This window comes from Schistocerca nitens, chromosome 4 (assembly GCF_023898315.1).
Source record: "Schistocerca nitens isolate TAMUIC-IGC-003100 chromosome 4, iqSchNite1.1, whole genome shotgun sequence".
NCBI classification, from domain to species: Eukaryota; Metazoa; Arthropoda; class Insecta; order Orthoptera; family Acrididae; genus Schistocerca; species Schistocerca nitens.
Genome location: NC_064617.1, coordinates 22,869,410 through 22,885,765, shown reverse-complemented (window position 1 = coordinate 22,885,765; position 16,356 = coordinate 22,869,410). Strand labels below are relative to the sequence as shown.

Here is a 16,356-nt window from a genome sequence, read left to right as displayed (position 1 = left end):
CCATCGAAATTAGGCCTACATCTGCTCGAGTGCGCTAGCAACAAATTCCTTAATCATGGACCTCTTACAAAGTTAAATCCCCATTTGGCTTCCATCTCTTAGAAAGAATAAACGAGGAAAAAGTCTATGAAAAACCCTTAAATGGAGAAAGGACAGATTAGTGGGGCATCCACCGCAACTTTACGTCCACTCCTTCCTACAGATATTTTAGCGTCAAGGTTAGGACATGTTTGGTGGTGTGGCCATTTCCCACGGCAAGTACATAAATGTTCGTTTTTTAAATCGAGGCCCGCATCTCGTGGTCGTGCGGTAGCGTTCTCGCTTCCCACGCCCGGGTTCCCGGGTTCGATTCCCGGCGGGGTCAGGGATTTTCTCTGCCTCGTGATGGCTGGGTGTTGTGTGCTGTCCTTAGGTTAGTTAGGTTTAAGTAGTTCTAAGTTCTAGGGGACTGATGACCATAGATGTTAAGTCCCATAGTGCTCAGAGCCATTTGAACCATTTAAATCGAGACGCATTTTCTTCACTACACCATAATATGTTTTTACGTTCCAGACGCTTTCCACCTTTATAATAATGGCATTTTACATTTATACGTTAGGTTTCGCGTGCCCCATGTAAGCCTTACGAACGAGTTCATAGAATGTCGATTAGGAAATAAAACACGAAAAAATTGTAGGAGATTGTACAAATAAACTGTACACTACAAAGAAAAATTCTCAGCTACTGTGAGAAACTTCCGTACAGAAGAGGATTACTGAGCCACAACGAAACATTTAAATTTGGATTTGAATGTGCAACAAGGAAACTTTTAAACTTGGATTTGAATGTTTCAGGTTTATCACTCCGGTTTCTTATTTTCTGGTCTCCTGCAAGTCTATTGAAAACGAAACCTGCTGAATAGTGCGCAGCTTTCTTTTACAACGCTTACGGAAGTGTAGTTCAAGTTCGTATCGTTTCCCTGTCTGGTACTTGCGGCGTCCTGCGAGAGCGAACTCTTGCGAACGCGCCGGCCGGAGTGGCCGTGCGGTTCTAGGCGCTACAGTCTGGAACCGAGCGACCGCTACGGTCGCAGGTTCGAATCCTGCCTCGTGCATGGATGTGTGTGATGACCTTAGGTTAGTTAGGTTTAAGTAGTTCTAAGTTCTAGGCGACTGATGACCTGAGAAGTGCTCAGAGCCATTTGAACCATTTGCCATCTTGCGAACGCGGCGCGGCGACCGCGCGAAAACATCGAACAGTCGCCAACGGTCAAATATCCCTGCGTGATCGCGCACGCGGAAAGCATCGTGTGACCCACGATGCGGCGAAGCGGACGCGGTCAGTTAGTACGGTATTTTCGCGACAGGTGGAGGCGGTTTGACATCTGCATTTCAACTTAAAATGGCATAAATTTTCATCAATGCTGTGCGAGGACGCTGTGTATTGGGGGACAAGAGAAATACGAGGTGCTATCAAAAACTTTCTATACTGGTGCTGCCATCTGTTGAAAACCTTACCTTTGGACTAATGGTCACCATCACCCTCTAAGTAGTTCCCATCCGCACGTATACACCGATCCCAGCGTTTCTGCCACCGGTCAAACGTTTTCTGGAAGTCCTGTTCTTTGAGAGTGTTTATCACCGCCAGCGATGTTTCTTGAATCCTCTCTAGAGTGTCGAACCGACGGCCTTTCAACTTGAGTTTCAGTTTTGGGAATAGAGCGAAGTCACAAGGTGACAAAGTTGACGAGTACGGTTCGGTGGGGTACAACCGCCATGGTATTTTTTGTCAAAAAGGTCCTGGTGAGCGAGGACGTGTGACATGGCGTGTTGTCATTCAGCAACCAGTTCCCTTCACGCCAAATTTCGGGCCGTCGTCGCCACACGTTTTCACGGAGCCGTCCCAAAACGTCACAGTAGTACGCGGAATTCACTGTTTGGTTGGGTGGGACGAATTCTTTGTGCACAATTCCCTTGGTATCAAAGAAAATGGTGACCGTGCTCTTCACTTTTGTCCTTACCAGTCTCGCTGTTATGGGTCTTGGAGAGCCTGGGCTCTTCCACTGGGACGATTGTTCCTTTTCCTCCGGGTCGTAATCGTAAATCCAGCTCTCGTCGCCGGTGATAACCGGTGACAAGGAGGTTCGATCGTCAGATGCGGTCTAACGAAGGTCTGTGCACACTTCAACACTCTGTGCCTTCTGATCGGCAGTCAAGATCCTTGGCACAAATTCTGCGGCGGCACGATGCGTGCCCAATTCATCAGTCAACATTCGTTGACATGTCCCATATCCAATACCTACTTAATCTGCAAAGTCTTGAATGGTTCGACGTCGATCCGCACGAACCAGTTGTTGAAGTTTGGCAACAATGTCTGGCGTTGTGCGGCTAACGGGCCTTCCAGTGTGAGCATCATCTTCGACGTCAGTACGGCCGGCCCTGAACCGAGCATGCCACTCAAACACACGTGTACGGCTCATGGTCTGTCCCCCAAACACTTATTGAATCATTGCAAGGGGCTCCGTAACACTTTTCCCGAGATTCACCCAAAATTTGACACACATGCCCTGTTCTGTTCGCGGATCCATCGTAAAATCGCCACACACCAAACATAGAGTATTACGAAAACCACTGTGGACACGCAACACGTACTCCCAGCTGAATGCCACTCAGCACACTGACTCATCAGATATGCGGCTCTCGCCACCTAGCGATGCAAAGATCTACTACTCCTACTTTCCAGATGGCAGCACCAGTCCCGAAAAATTTTGGATTCCACCTCGTAAAACTTATAATAGCCGTTTATTATCGTACAGTGGATGGCAAATATTGCCAAAATAATTAATACTACAAGTAACCACATATAATACACAATTATTAACCTTTATTGTATGCATTCTTTGTATAGGATTTTTTTCAAAATACAATTTAACATTGCCTCACTCGCCACAAGAACAGGCACTACAAACAAGTACATTTATTAAGCAGAATAGTTTAAATTCCGGCCGTACGTGGGGTCTGGACCCCTCCACCATCCTCCACACCTATAAATCCCTCATCTGCCCTATCCTTTGTTATGCCTATCCGGCTTGGATCTCCGCCCCCCCTCCCTTTTCTAAATCCCTCCAAATCCTTGAACGCCATGCTCTCCGCCTCGCCTATCGTATCCGTCTCCCCTCCCCCACACGGATCCTGTATGATCTCATCCCCTTCCCCCACCTCCTCCTTTTCCTTGAAAGGATACGGATCCTGTACACCTCCCGTAAACTCGACCCTCCTCACCCGCTCGTCTCCCCGATCCTCACCCACCCCCACCCGCTGCCGCGCCTGTCTTCCCATGTCCCACCCGGTCTCCATCTCTCAACCCTCCTTACCCTCTCCCAAGGTGGCTTCCGCCAGCTCCCCCTCCCTGATGATGTCCTCCTCCCATGCATCTACCCCTCCTATCAACTTTGATCCTCCCCCCCCCCACCTCCTGTGTCCTTTCCTTTAGGCACCCTCCCTCCCCCCTTTCCCTTCCCTTCTCTTTCCTTTCCCCCCTCCCTCCTACCCTCTCCCCCGGGCTTCCCCTCCCCCTTCCTCCCTCCCCCTCTCTCCTTTGCCCATGGCATCTCTGCTCTCCCCTCTCACATTTCCCCTTCCTCCTCCTCCACCACCTCTCTTGGCAGGTCCCCGGACTCGTACACGCTCAGTGAACATTCGCGCGCCGGAGATCATCATCGCCATCAGTGTTTAGTGTGTGTGCATCGTTTTGTGTTTCGTGCAGTTACAACTCAACTGTTCACATGTGCCGTCGCCGTTCTCCGTGTTTTGTGCGCCGTGTCTCCAAGTGTTAGTGTTTTTTTGTCCAACGTGAACAGCTTCTTGTTTCTTGTTTTTTTGTATCTCCATTTTTTGCCCGCCGTTTTTTGTATTGTATCTATCACCTCTCTGTCATGTTTATTGTTCCACTTAAGGCTGAAGAGCAGCGTACTATGCTGCTGACAGCCCGCCTGTATAGATGTTTAAAATTACAATAAAGGAAAAAAAATAGTTTAAATTCGTAGCCGGCCGGGGTGGCCGACCGGTTCTAGGCGCTACAGCCTGGAACCACGTGACCGCTACGGTCGCAGGTTCGAATCCTGCCTCGGGCATGGATGTGTGTGATGTCCCTAGGTTAGTTAGGTTTAAGTAGTTCTAAGTTCTAGGGGACTGATGACCTCAGAAGTTAAGTCTCATAGTGCTCAGAGCCATTAAATTCGTAGTATAGGATTTTTCAGTTTCGTGCTGTTTCTGGTATATTTCAATATATAGCCTGGAAAAAGCAACCTCAACGTCATTTACTGATTAGAGGTAACATATGATGATCTGTGAAAAAATCATAGCTTTCACAGTGCCGTTATTGTGGTCTTCAGTCCAAAGACTGGTTTCATGCAGCTCTCTGTGCCACTCTATCCTGTGCAAGCCTCTTTATCTTCGGGTAATTATTGCAACCAACATCCCTCTGAATCTGCTTGCTGTATTCATCTCTTGGTCACCCTCAACGATTTTACCCCCTACGCTGGCGGCATTGCCCGAGCGGTTCTAGGCGCTTCAGTTTGGATCCACGCGACCACTACGGTCGCAGGTTCGAGTCCTGCCTCGGGCATGGATGTGTGATGTCCTTACGTTAGTTAGGTACTAGGGGACTGATGGCCTCAGATGTTAAGTCCCATAGCGCTCAGAGCCTTTGGATCCATTTTACCCCCTACGCTTCCCTCCAGTACTAAATTGGTGATACCTTGATGCCTCAGACTGTGTCGTACCAACTGATCCCTTCTTCAAGTCAGCTTGTACCACAAATTTCTGTTTTCCCCAGTTCAATTCAGGATCTCGTCGTCAGTTACGTAATCTATCCATCTTATCTGCAGCATTCTTCTGTGACATCACATCTCAGAAGCTTCTATTCTCTTCTTGTCCAAACTAGTTATCGTCCATGTTTCACTTCCATACATGGCTACACCCCATAGATATACTTTCAGAAAGGACTTCCTGACACTTAAATCTATACGCGATGTTCACAAATTTCCCTTCTTCAGAAACGCTTTTCTTGCCTTGTCAGGCTATATTTTATATCGTCCCTACTTCGACCATCATCAGTTATTTTGCATCCCAAATACCAAAGCTCATCTATTACTATCTGTCTATAATTTCCTAATCTAGTTCACTTAACATCTCCTGATGTAATTCGACTACATTACATTATCCTAGTTTTGTTTTTGTTGATGTTCACCTTATATCCTCTTTTAAAGACACTATCCATTCCGTTCATCTGCTCTTCCAACTCCTTTGCTGTCTCTGAGACAATTACAATGTCATCGGCAAACCTCAAAGTTTTTATTTCTTCTCCCTGGGTTATAATTTCTGCTCCATATTTTTCTTTTGTTTCCTTTACTGCTTGCTCAGTATACAGACTGAATAACATTAGGGACAGGCTACAATCCTGTCTCACTCCCTTCCCAACCACTGCTTCCCTTTCATGCCCCTCGACTCTTATAACTGCCATCTGGTTTCGGTGCAAACTGTAAATAGTCTTTCGCTCCCTGCATTTTACCCCTGCCACCTTGAGAATTTGAAAGAGAGTATTCCATTCAACATTATCAAAAGCTTTCTTTAAGTTTACAAATGCTACAAACGTAAGTTTAGCTTTCTTTTACCTAAATTCTATGAGAAGCCGTAGGGTCAGTTTTGTCTCGCGTGTTCCTACGTTTCTCCAGAATCCAAACTGATCTTCCCCGAGGTCAGCTTCTTCTATAAAGGATTAGTTTTAGTATTTTGCAACTGTGACTTATTAAACTGATAGTTCGGTAATTTTCACACCTGTCAGCACCTGCTTTCATTGGAATTTGAAATTTCTGTATTCTCCCTCTAGTCTGTGGGTATTTCGTCTGTCTCATACATCTGACTCACCAGGTGGAAGAGTTTTGTCATGGCTGCCCCTCCCAAGGCTATCAGTCGTTCTAGCGGAATCTAGTCTACTCCCTGGTAGTAGTCATTCAGTGCTCTGTCAAATTCTTAACACAGTATCGTATCTCCCTTCTCATTTTCATCGATGTTGTCCTTCCACCTTTGTGCTTGTCGGTCTTTGTTTAGGACTGGTTTACCATCTGAGTTCTTTATATTGATACAGCAGCTTCTGTTTTCCCCAAGGCCTTTCCAATTCTCCTGTGGGCAGTATCTGTGTTACCGCTAGTGATGTATGCTTCTACATCCTTACATCTGACCTTTAGCCATTCCTGTTTAGCCGTCTTGCACTTCCTGTCGATCTCATTTTTGAGACGTTTGTATTCCTTTTTGCCTACTTCATGTACTGCATTTTTATATTTTCTCCTTTCATCAATTAAATTCAATATATCTTCTATTATCCAAGGATTTCTGCTAGCCCTCGTCTTTTTATCTACTTGGTCCTCTGCTGCCTTCACTATTTCGTCTCTCTACTGTATTCACTTCCCCTGTTCTTGTCAGTCGTTCTCTAATGCTCCCTCTGAAACTCTCTATAACCTCTGGTTATTTCAGTTTATCCAGGTCCCATCGCCTTAAATTCCCGCCTTTTTGCAGTTTCTTCAGTTTTAATTTGCAGTTCTTAACCAATAAATTTTGGCCAGAGTCCATATCTGCCCCTGGAAATGTGTTACAATTTAAAACGGGTTCCGAAATCTCTGTCTTACCATTTTTTGACGCCTTTCAGGTTTATTGGTTAATTTTCTTCGAATACAAATGCATTAGACTGAAACACACGACACTAAATCTACCATTGCTGCTCTTCTAGATTTCATGAAACTTGGTATCAGAGTCACGAGCGCACCTTCAGTTGTGCAAGTTATAAGGAGCTTTTGCGCATGCGCAAGTGGCATGTAATTGCCTCACGGGCCAAACACGTGCGAATTCGATAAACAAAGCGCACGGGTCACGACGTTGACAGGTATCCCTTACCACTAAACTGAAAGATTACTGCCGCGCGGAGTGGCCGCGCGGTTTGAGGCGCCATGTCTCGAATTGCGCAGCCCCTCCCGCCTGAGGTTCGAGTCGTCCCTCGGGCATGGGCGTGTGTGTCTTGTTCTTAGCACAAGTTAGTTTACGTAGTGTATAAGTCTAGCGAAAAATGACCTCAGCAGTGTGGTCCCTTATGATTTCACATACATTTGAACATTTTCGAAAAGTTTACGTCAATGCCACCAGGTGGTAGTATCTCCGTTCGCTTGCCATTAGCCCCGCTAGACGGTAGCACGTTCCACAGATATGCCAATTCACCACTACATAGTAAAATTAGATCGGACATCAATATATGTTATAGCTATACTGATAGAAATATCTGTTTTGTGGGATTCTGAATTATAGCATATTAAGTTTTGGATTTTATCATACAGTAATTGTTGGTTGTTTACTGTGTGGGAATCTACCTTCGTGTGTAATGTCAAGACGAATCTCTTGAATCTGTTTAAGTGCTAACAGAAAGAAAAACGCCAGAAAAAGTTAGCTGCAAAGGAACTAGGGCCTCTCAGACTGAGAAAGTGACGGAACCAAATAAGCGTGAGTACAAGCGAACAGAGAAGTGTATAATGAGCGTAAGTTGTGTTTGTCCGAAAAATAATAATGCACGAGAACTCCCACTTACACAAAAATGCTAAACGGAGTGTAACGAAAGCTTAAAAATTATTTCGTTGTTGTCCTAAACTATGCTTAATTATGTAGAAGACAACAAAATTCCCCAAAAGCTATTCTTTCTTTTTCAGATAAGTTATGCATATTATTATTATTATTATTATTAATATTGGCAGTGGTTGTAGTTGTATAAATGTACTGATAAGCATAACTGTTATACTCAGATGCTGTTAATTTCACGCTCTCATATTTACCTGAATCTAAAAATCTGTGAACATGAGGCGCCACTATAGTATGTGACACGAGTTTCGCCCTGCCACGCCTGCCCACTCCCGAGAGAAAGCGTTCTCAACAGTCGCACAGACAGACGGACAGCAAAGACATCCTACAAAGATCCGTTTTTACCGACTCCGGCACGAAAGCCAAAAAATGAATGTCAGTTAGTGTTATGGAAATGGAAGAGGAAGTGGATGAAGATCAGATGAGAGACATGATACAGCAGGAAGAATTTGACATAGTACGAAATGACCTAAGGTGAAACAATACCCCTGGATCAGGCGACATTCCTTACACTTATAGATATCCTTGCAATAAAACTATTTCGTCTGGTATGGAAAATATTTGAGACAGGCAAGGTACCCTTCGACTTCAAGAAGTATGTGACAATTCCAATTCCAAAATAAGGCAGGTGCCGACTTGTCTTAATATTACCGAACCATCAGTTTTATACTTCATGGTTGCAAAACACTGAAAAGTATTGTTTACGGAAGAATGGAAAGATTTTTAGTAGCCGACATTGTGAACATCAGTTGCGGTTGCGAGATAGTTCTGATTCTACTAATTATTTTAGAAGAAAGAGTGAATAAAGGGAGACCAACGTATTAGCATTTACAGATTTAGAGAAAGGTATGGACAATGTTGACTAGAACACTGTCGGTCGTAGGGATAAAATACAGGGATGGGTTACCCACAACTTGTACAGAAACCAGACTGCAGATGTGTGAGTCGAAGGACATGGGCAGAAAGCAGTAATTGAAAAGCGTGTAGGACAGAGCTTACATTGAGTAAGCTGTGAAGAAAACTGTGGAGAAAGTTGGCAAAGAGAATTAAAGTTCAGGGAGAAGAATAAAAACTTTGACGTTTGCCGATGACTTTATAATTCTTTCAGAGAGGGCGAAGGGCTTGGAAGATCAGCTGATTGGAATTTATAAGAGGAACAGCATCAAAAGTAAAACAAGTATAATGGAGTGTAAAAGAAGTAAAACTGTTATCAATCCGATGACTGTTGGAACACTACAGTGCTTAATCATCGCAAGGATAGATCAGATGCCACTAAATCTAAAGTATTCGATAATATCTAGTGAGGCTATAACGGATTCCGAATTTGAAATAATCTGGTGAAGTTGAGCATGAAAGATGCGTCAAACATAGTAACCGATTGCTGTTATAGACCAACTGTGTCACGAGCTTCGGGAACTGAGCGCTTCAGAAAGAACCTGCATAATATCGTGGATAAGTTTCCTGATCACACGATCACATTATGACGCGTTTGTGAAAGGGGGAGACTTTAATATGCCAGATATGGAATGGGAAAGTCATGCGATTGAAACTGGTGTGGGACTATCCTGAATGTCTTGTCCGAAGATTACTGGGAGCAAATAGAGAACCAACTCCTGACGATAGCGTCGTAGGTCTCCTAGCAACAAACAGACCTGAATTTTTCGAATCAGTTAACGTAGAGGAGTGCATCAGTGATCATATTCTGTGATACCGTCAATGACTGTGTGTGTTACAAGGGATATTAGGTGAGGTAGGAAAATATATTTACTTATTAGGAATAACAGGATACAAATGGTTCAAATGGCTCTGAGCACTATGGGACTTAACATCTATGGTCATCAGTCCCCTAGAACTTAGAACTACTTAAACCTAACTAACCTAAGGACATCACACAGCACCCAGCCATCACGAGGCAGAGAAAATCCCTGACCCCGCCGGGAATCGAACCCGGGAACCCGGGCGTGGGAAGCGAGAACGCTACCGCACGACCACGAGATGCGGGCAACAGGATACAAATTGCAGAGTATATGAGTAGTCAACTTCAAATATTCAGGTCCGAGGACGAAGATGTCGAGCAGAAATGGATAAAATTCAAAACCATCGTTCAGTAAGCCTTAGACAAGTATCAGCCGAGAAAGGTTTTATAGGATAAGATAGACCGACCAGTGGTTTAACAGCCGTGCCGAGAGTTTCCGTGGAAGCAAAGAGAACTTCATCGCACATACAAGTGAAATCAAAGCCTAGCTGACAAAAAACTGAACGAAGCGAAAATGTGCTTAAGGAAAGCAATAAGAGAACCGTTCACAAAATTTGAAACTAAAATTTTGCCAACCGATTTTACTAAAAACCCTAAGAAATTTTAGTATTACCTAAAATCAGTAAGCGGATCGAAGCCATCTGTTGAGTCGGTCACTGGCCGTGATGGCACTGAAACGGAAGATGCCAGAGACAAGGCGCGAATACAGACTTCGGCGTTCCTAAAATGTATCACCGCGAAAGATCGTAATTCAGCTCCACCTTTCAATCACCGCTCCAATACTGAAATGGGAGATGTTGAGATAAGTGATCGCGTTATGGAAAAGCAATTGCAATCACATAATAGTGGAAAGGCATGTGGACCAGATGACGTACACGTCAGGGTCTACAGAGATTATGTGAAAGAAATTGCTCCCCTTCTAGCAATAGTAGGTCGCTGGAGCAACGAAGACTTCACGAAGACTGGAGAAAAGGAGCAGACGATCGATCGATGGTACAGGGATGTAAATAAATGTAACGTACTGTGCGTAAATATGCGAACAAGTCAACTTCTTCTCGCGTCCGTCGGCCGTCGTAATTTAATATATTGTTCATTGGTAACGTTGATTGTTGCCAACTTACGTGGTGGGCCTTAATGAAACTGATATTTAATTTTGATGTACAATTAAATGCTTTTGTGAAGTTCTTTTTTTAACAATATTAATCTTCAGTATAGATTATTTGTTACGTTAATGAACGTTAGACTCGCTGAATCTTAAAACATGAGCATTTAAGTTGAACAATGGAATAAGCTTTTCATATTAATTTCCTCGGCTAGTCAGCTCACTTTAAAGCAAAAAATCTTTAGTTATTAATTACAATTGCGGCCCACACACGTGCGAGAGTATTTTTTCTTACCTCCGTTAACCATTGCATTGTAGTCGGAGTCCTGGCTGTGGCTCTCGGCTGTTGTACTGAAAATAAGGATCTTAAAGCTGCGTATTTTCTGCAGCGTCTGGCGGCTGTGGAGAAAAATGTATATTACGTTAAAAGCGGGCGAGTTTTTCGCTTCCGTTAAATTTTATAAGTTAATATCGCCACGTAATGGCGTCGTTGGCTGCATCGGCCGCTGCGATTGTTGCACTGTAAATTACTCGAATGCAGGCTAATTCAGAGGAGGGCGGACATGAAATCGGGATCACCTCTTACAAATTAAAAGTGAATAATAATATTAAATCAATATATTATCTGCTTAATTAGTACAAATATGCTTACATTGGCCAGCACTGGCAACATGTCCGTCGGCACGCAACCAAGACAAGAGAAGAAGTGAAGACGACTAAAAAATTAACAAAAGAGCGTATCTTGTCGTCCCTTTAGATCATTTTGTTATATTTATTTGCCCTTGAAACTTACACAGAGAAATTATTATAATACGGATACATGAGAAAAATGTATATTATTCGATTTTAAAATGTCTCTTCTCTATAAATACTGTTTTTGAAGTCGTATCGTATTATTTCACTGGGGACGCTATATTCTGTACGGTTACACGACTGGTGAAAAATCACTGAAAACGGTAATTACCGCAAAATAACCAGGACTAACTATCCAGAGCGGGATGACCAAATAAAACAAATGCCAGGGAAAGCAGATGCCAGGCTGAGTCTAGTACGACAACTCTTAAAGAAATGTAATTCACCTACGAAAGAAGTGACTCATCGGTGGACCCTTACCAGGTTCAATTAGTAGAAGAGACAGACAAGAGTCAACTAAAAGTGGTGTTTTTCGTCACGAGATCTTTTATCCGTCGCGAGATGTTCAACAAGTTCCAGTGGCAGATGGTACGAGAGAGGCGTTGTCCTTCGCGGAGAGATTTGCTATTTAAATTCCAAGAGAATGTGTTCAAGAAGAGTCGGACTACGTATTACTTCCTTCCACAAACGTCTCGTGAAGTGACCGCAACGAAAAAATTCGAGAAATTGGACCTGATGCAGATGTTTACCGGCGAGCGTTCTTTCCACGCGCCATTCGCGACTGGGTCGTTGAAGGGGAACAAACCAGAAGTACCATCCGCTCACTGTGTAAGGCGACTAGCAGAGTATATACGAGGGCTGTTCGGAAAGTAAGGGAGGAAATGAAAACCACAGTGAAAATCAAATGTTTTATTTGCAACTACTTCTCTACACAGTAGCCGCTCCGACTTAGACATCTGCCCTAGCGTTTCCAATACCCTTGTCATAGAAGAGAAGGCAGCCTCCTGTGCTTTCCGACAATGTTCCACGCTGGACTGCAGTTCGTTGTCTGTGCCAAAAGTTGTCTTCATAGCCAGCGGTACGTTATGTGCAGTTAGAAGAAATCGGGCGAAATCTCTCTGCAGGCACCCATACTTGGCGTAAGAGCCTATTTTCTAGATATCTTTACGAGCTCACTACGCGCTCAGAACTGAGGAAAGCACGTGGTGCAGTCTGCGGCCATACTAGACTCACTACCCAATACATCTGTGCGAGGCTTCATTGGATTTTCACTGTCGTTCCCATTTCGCATCCGATCATTCCTTACTTTCCTAGTAGGTCTCGTACACTGTGTGATCAAAAGTATCCGGACACCTGGCTGAAAATGACTTACACGTTCGTGGCGCCCTCCATCGGTAACGCAGGAATTCAGTATGGTGTTGGCCCACCCTTTTGCCTTGATGACAGCTTCCACTCTCGCAGGCATACGTTCAATCAGATACTGGAAGGTTTCTAGAGGAATGGCAGCCCATTCTTCACGTAGTGCTCCACTGAGGAGAGGTATCGATGTCGGTCGGTGAGGCCTGGCACGAAGTCTGCTTTCCAAAACTTCGCAAAGGTGTTCTATGGGATTCAAGTCAGGACTCTGGGCAGGCCAGTCCTTCATAGGGATGTTATTGTCGTGTAACCACTCCGACACAGGCCGTGCATTATGAACAGGTGCTCGATCGTGTTGAAAGATGCAGTCGCCATTCCCGAATTGCTCTTCAACAGTGGGAAGCAAGAAGGTGCATAAAACATCACTGCAGGCCTGTGCCGTGAAAGTGCCACGCTAAACAACAAGGAGTGCAAGCCCCCTCCGTGAAAAACACGGCCAAATCATAACACCACCGCCTCCGAATTGTGCAGTTGGCAGCATACACGCTGGTAGATGACGTTCACCGGGCATTCGCCATACCCACACGCTGCCGTCGGATCGCCACATTGTCTATCGTGAGTCGTCACTCCACACAATGTTTTTCCACTGTTCAATCGTCCAATGCCTACGCCGAGCGAGGCGTCGAAAATGGTTCAAATGGCTCTGAGCACTATGGGACTCAACTGCTGAGGTCATAAGTCCCCTAGAACTTAGAACTACGTAAACCTAACTAACCTAAGGACAACACACACATCCATGCCCGAGGCAGGATTCGAACCTGCGACCGTAGCGGTCGCGCGGTTCCAGACTGTAGCGCCAGAACCGCTCGGCCACCAGCGGCCGGCGAGCGAGGCGTCGTTTGGCATTTACTGGCGTGATGTGTGGCTTATGAGCAGCTGCTCGACCATGAAATCCAAGTTTTCTCACCTCCCGCCTGACTGTCATAGTACTCGCAGCGGATCCTGATGGAGTTTGGAATTCCTGTGGGATGGTCTGAATAGATGTCTGCCTATTACACATTACGATCCTCTTCAACTATCGGCCGTCTCTGTCAGTCAACAGGCGAGGTCGGCCTGTACGCTTTTGTGCTGTACGAGTCCCTTCACATTTCCACTTCACTATCACATCGGAAACATTGGACCTATGGATGTTTACAAGTGTAGAAATCTCGCGTACAGACGTATGACACAAGTAACACCCAATCACTTGACCACGTTCGAAGTCCGTGGGTTCTGCGGAGCGCCCCATTCTGCTGTCTCGCGATGTGTGATGACTACTGAGGTCGCTGATATGGAGTACCTGGCAGTAGGTAGCATCACAATGCACCTAATATGAAAAACGTATGTTTTTGAGGGTGTTCGGATACTTTTGATCACATAGTGTTTGTATATAAATGCTGGCGTACCTGCAGCTGCTGTACTAGGAATGCTCCCACATGAGGTAGTCTTCATCCGGCCTGTGAACACTCACTCACCCAGCCAGGTATAGGGGGACCTACGGGTTAACTGGGCATTTTTCGCACCAGCAAAGATTCTCAGAGATGAAACGAGCGATAAGTGACTTCTGGGATCGATCGTGGATCAAATCCAAGACCTACATATGCACAGTGTGGCAGTTTACCACTGAGGAGTGTAGCCGAATGGCTCAGTGTCGTGGTGCAAATTGGGCGACTTACGTGTCGCCAACCTGGGGAAGTGGGACCCACAGTTTAACGAGGAATCTTCACATCACTGACAGCTGTGATGTGAAGGTTAGATTGAAGGCACACTCTAAAATTTCATTGTCCGACCGGCATTCCATATCGCAATATTTCTATTTCAAGACAGTGCGCTCTTACAACTAAATCACCAGTCGAAGCAGAGGGGTTACACAAGAGGACGAGACACTAACGGTAGGAGACGCGGTTTTGGTATTTGGGCAACAAAATAACTGGTGATGGATGAAGTAGATTTGTTGAGTTGCGATGATTTAGGGGAAGAGACCAAACAGCGAGGTCATCGGTGTCATTGGATTAGGAATGCCGGCCGCGGTGGTCTAGCGGTTCTGGCGCTGCAGCCCGGAGCCGCGGGACTGCTACGGTCGCAGGTTCGAATCCTGCCTCGGGCATGGGTGTGTGTGATGTCCTTAGGTTAGTTAGGTTTAAGTAGTTCTAAGTTCTAGGGGACTTATGACCTAAGATGTTGAGTCCCATAGTGCTCAGAGCCATTTGAACCATTTGGATTAGGAAAGGATGGGGAAGGAAAAGGGCCGTGCCCTGTCAAAGGAACCATCCCGACGTTTGCCTGCAGCGATTTAGGAAAATGACGGTAAACCTGAATCAGGATGGTCTGACGCGAAATTGAACCGTCGTCCTCCCGAATGCGAGTCCACGTCGCTCGGTGACGAAGTAGAGAGGAATATTGTGCAATATTCGGTCTGTTCTTGGAGGAACATACGCATATTAGAAATCTGAATACACAGTGTTCATGTTCTACAATAATTATCCACCTGATGTTGCCTTTTAATCTTGCTACACTCTTACCTCATACATCTTTCCAAAAAACCGTATGTTTGTTAAAACATTTAAATAACGTGCTTCGGCAATATGTTATCGTGGAACATTAGTACTGTGTATTCAATTTTTAATAAGTTTAAGTGTTACTGAAGATATTTGTCTGGAATGCCAAGTGACATATGATCGATAAACAGTTCAGACGAGAAGAGAATAGGAGCTATTGAAATGTGCTGCTACAGAGAAATATTGAAGATTAGATGGGCGGATCGTATAACTAATGATGAGACAGTGAATCGAATTCTGGAAAAAAAAAAAGTGTCGGACAACTTGGCTGAAAGAAGCGGATGGTTGATAAGGAACATCGTCAAAATTGTAATGGAGGGAATGCTGGGGGCAAAATTATTAGAGATGGACGTAAGCAGATTGTGTGGTATCTCTGTGACAGACTGTGAGGGGCATATACATGTGGGATCTATGAGGATTCGCGCAGCACACATTACTTGAAGCCTCGCGCCCTCACGGCGTTGCCTTTGCAGATCGACGGGCTGCTGCGCGGTCCCCCCGGGCCGCCTGGAGTGTGCTCCTGCAACCTGAGCTCGCTGCTGGAGAACATGCCGCTGGGGATTCCAGGGCCTCCGGGACCGCCGGGCGTCGACGGCAACGTCGGGCCACCTGGAGCGTCCGTAAGTACACCAGCGCATCGTCTGTCTAATGATGCACCGTAGTTACACCGTGTTCTTCCTTTAATCGTAGGGACACCCTTCTTCCAAGTTTTTATTATCCATCACGGTTGCCTTTTGATCTTGCTACGTTCTTGTCCCACGAGCCTTTCCAAAAAACCGTATATTTTAACAGAGTATTCAAATAATGTACATCGGCAATATGCTGTCTATCATACACCGAACTTGTATCAAGGTCACATCTGCTAGTATTCTTGGTCAGTGAATTACTCACATCTCTGACCTTTATGCGTAGCGTTTTCTAGTTTTCCATATACATCATTATGTAGCAACACAACCAGAGGAATTTTGCTGATCCTTCTAATATGTTCTGCAGTTCACCTGGATTAAATGCAAGTAGCAAATTTCGATCGCCACATAATGGTTCAACACAACACAAACACTGTATAAGTATACTAGGTCAATAACTACTTACAAACTAATGACGCTCATGTTGACAACTTCAGGGTCTGCCAGGTCCAACCGGAGAGAGAGGAGCACCCGGACCACGAGGAGACAAGGGGGAGAGAGGAGATGCGGGACCTCAGGGACCAGAGGGCATCCAGGGGCAGAAGGGTGAGTACCATTCCGAAGGACT

The 16,356-nt window shown here is 45.1% G+C and overlaps 1 protein-coding gene across 1 annotated transcript in view; it reads left to right on the top strand.

The window, feature by feature from the left end:
• LOC126251896 (collagen alpha-1(I) chain-like) overlaps window positions 1-16,356 on the top strand; it is a 1,054,386-nt gene that overhangs the window by 803,513 nt on the left and 234,517 nt on the right. Inside the window, exons 8-9 of the mRNA XM_049952611.1 lie at window positions 15,576-15,722; window positions 16,226-16,334. Coding sequence (XP_049808568.1) covers window positions 15,576-15,722; window positions 16,226-16,334 — 256 coding nt within the window. The remainder of the gene's footprint in view (window positions 1-15,575; window positions 15,723-16,225; window positions 16,335-16,356) is intronic.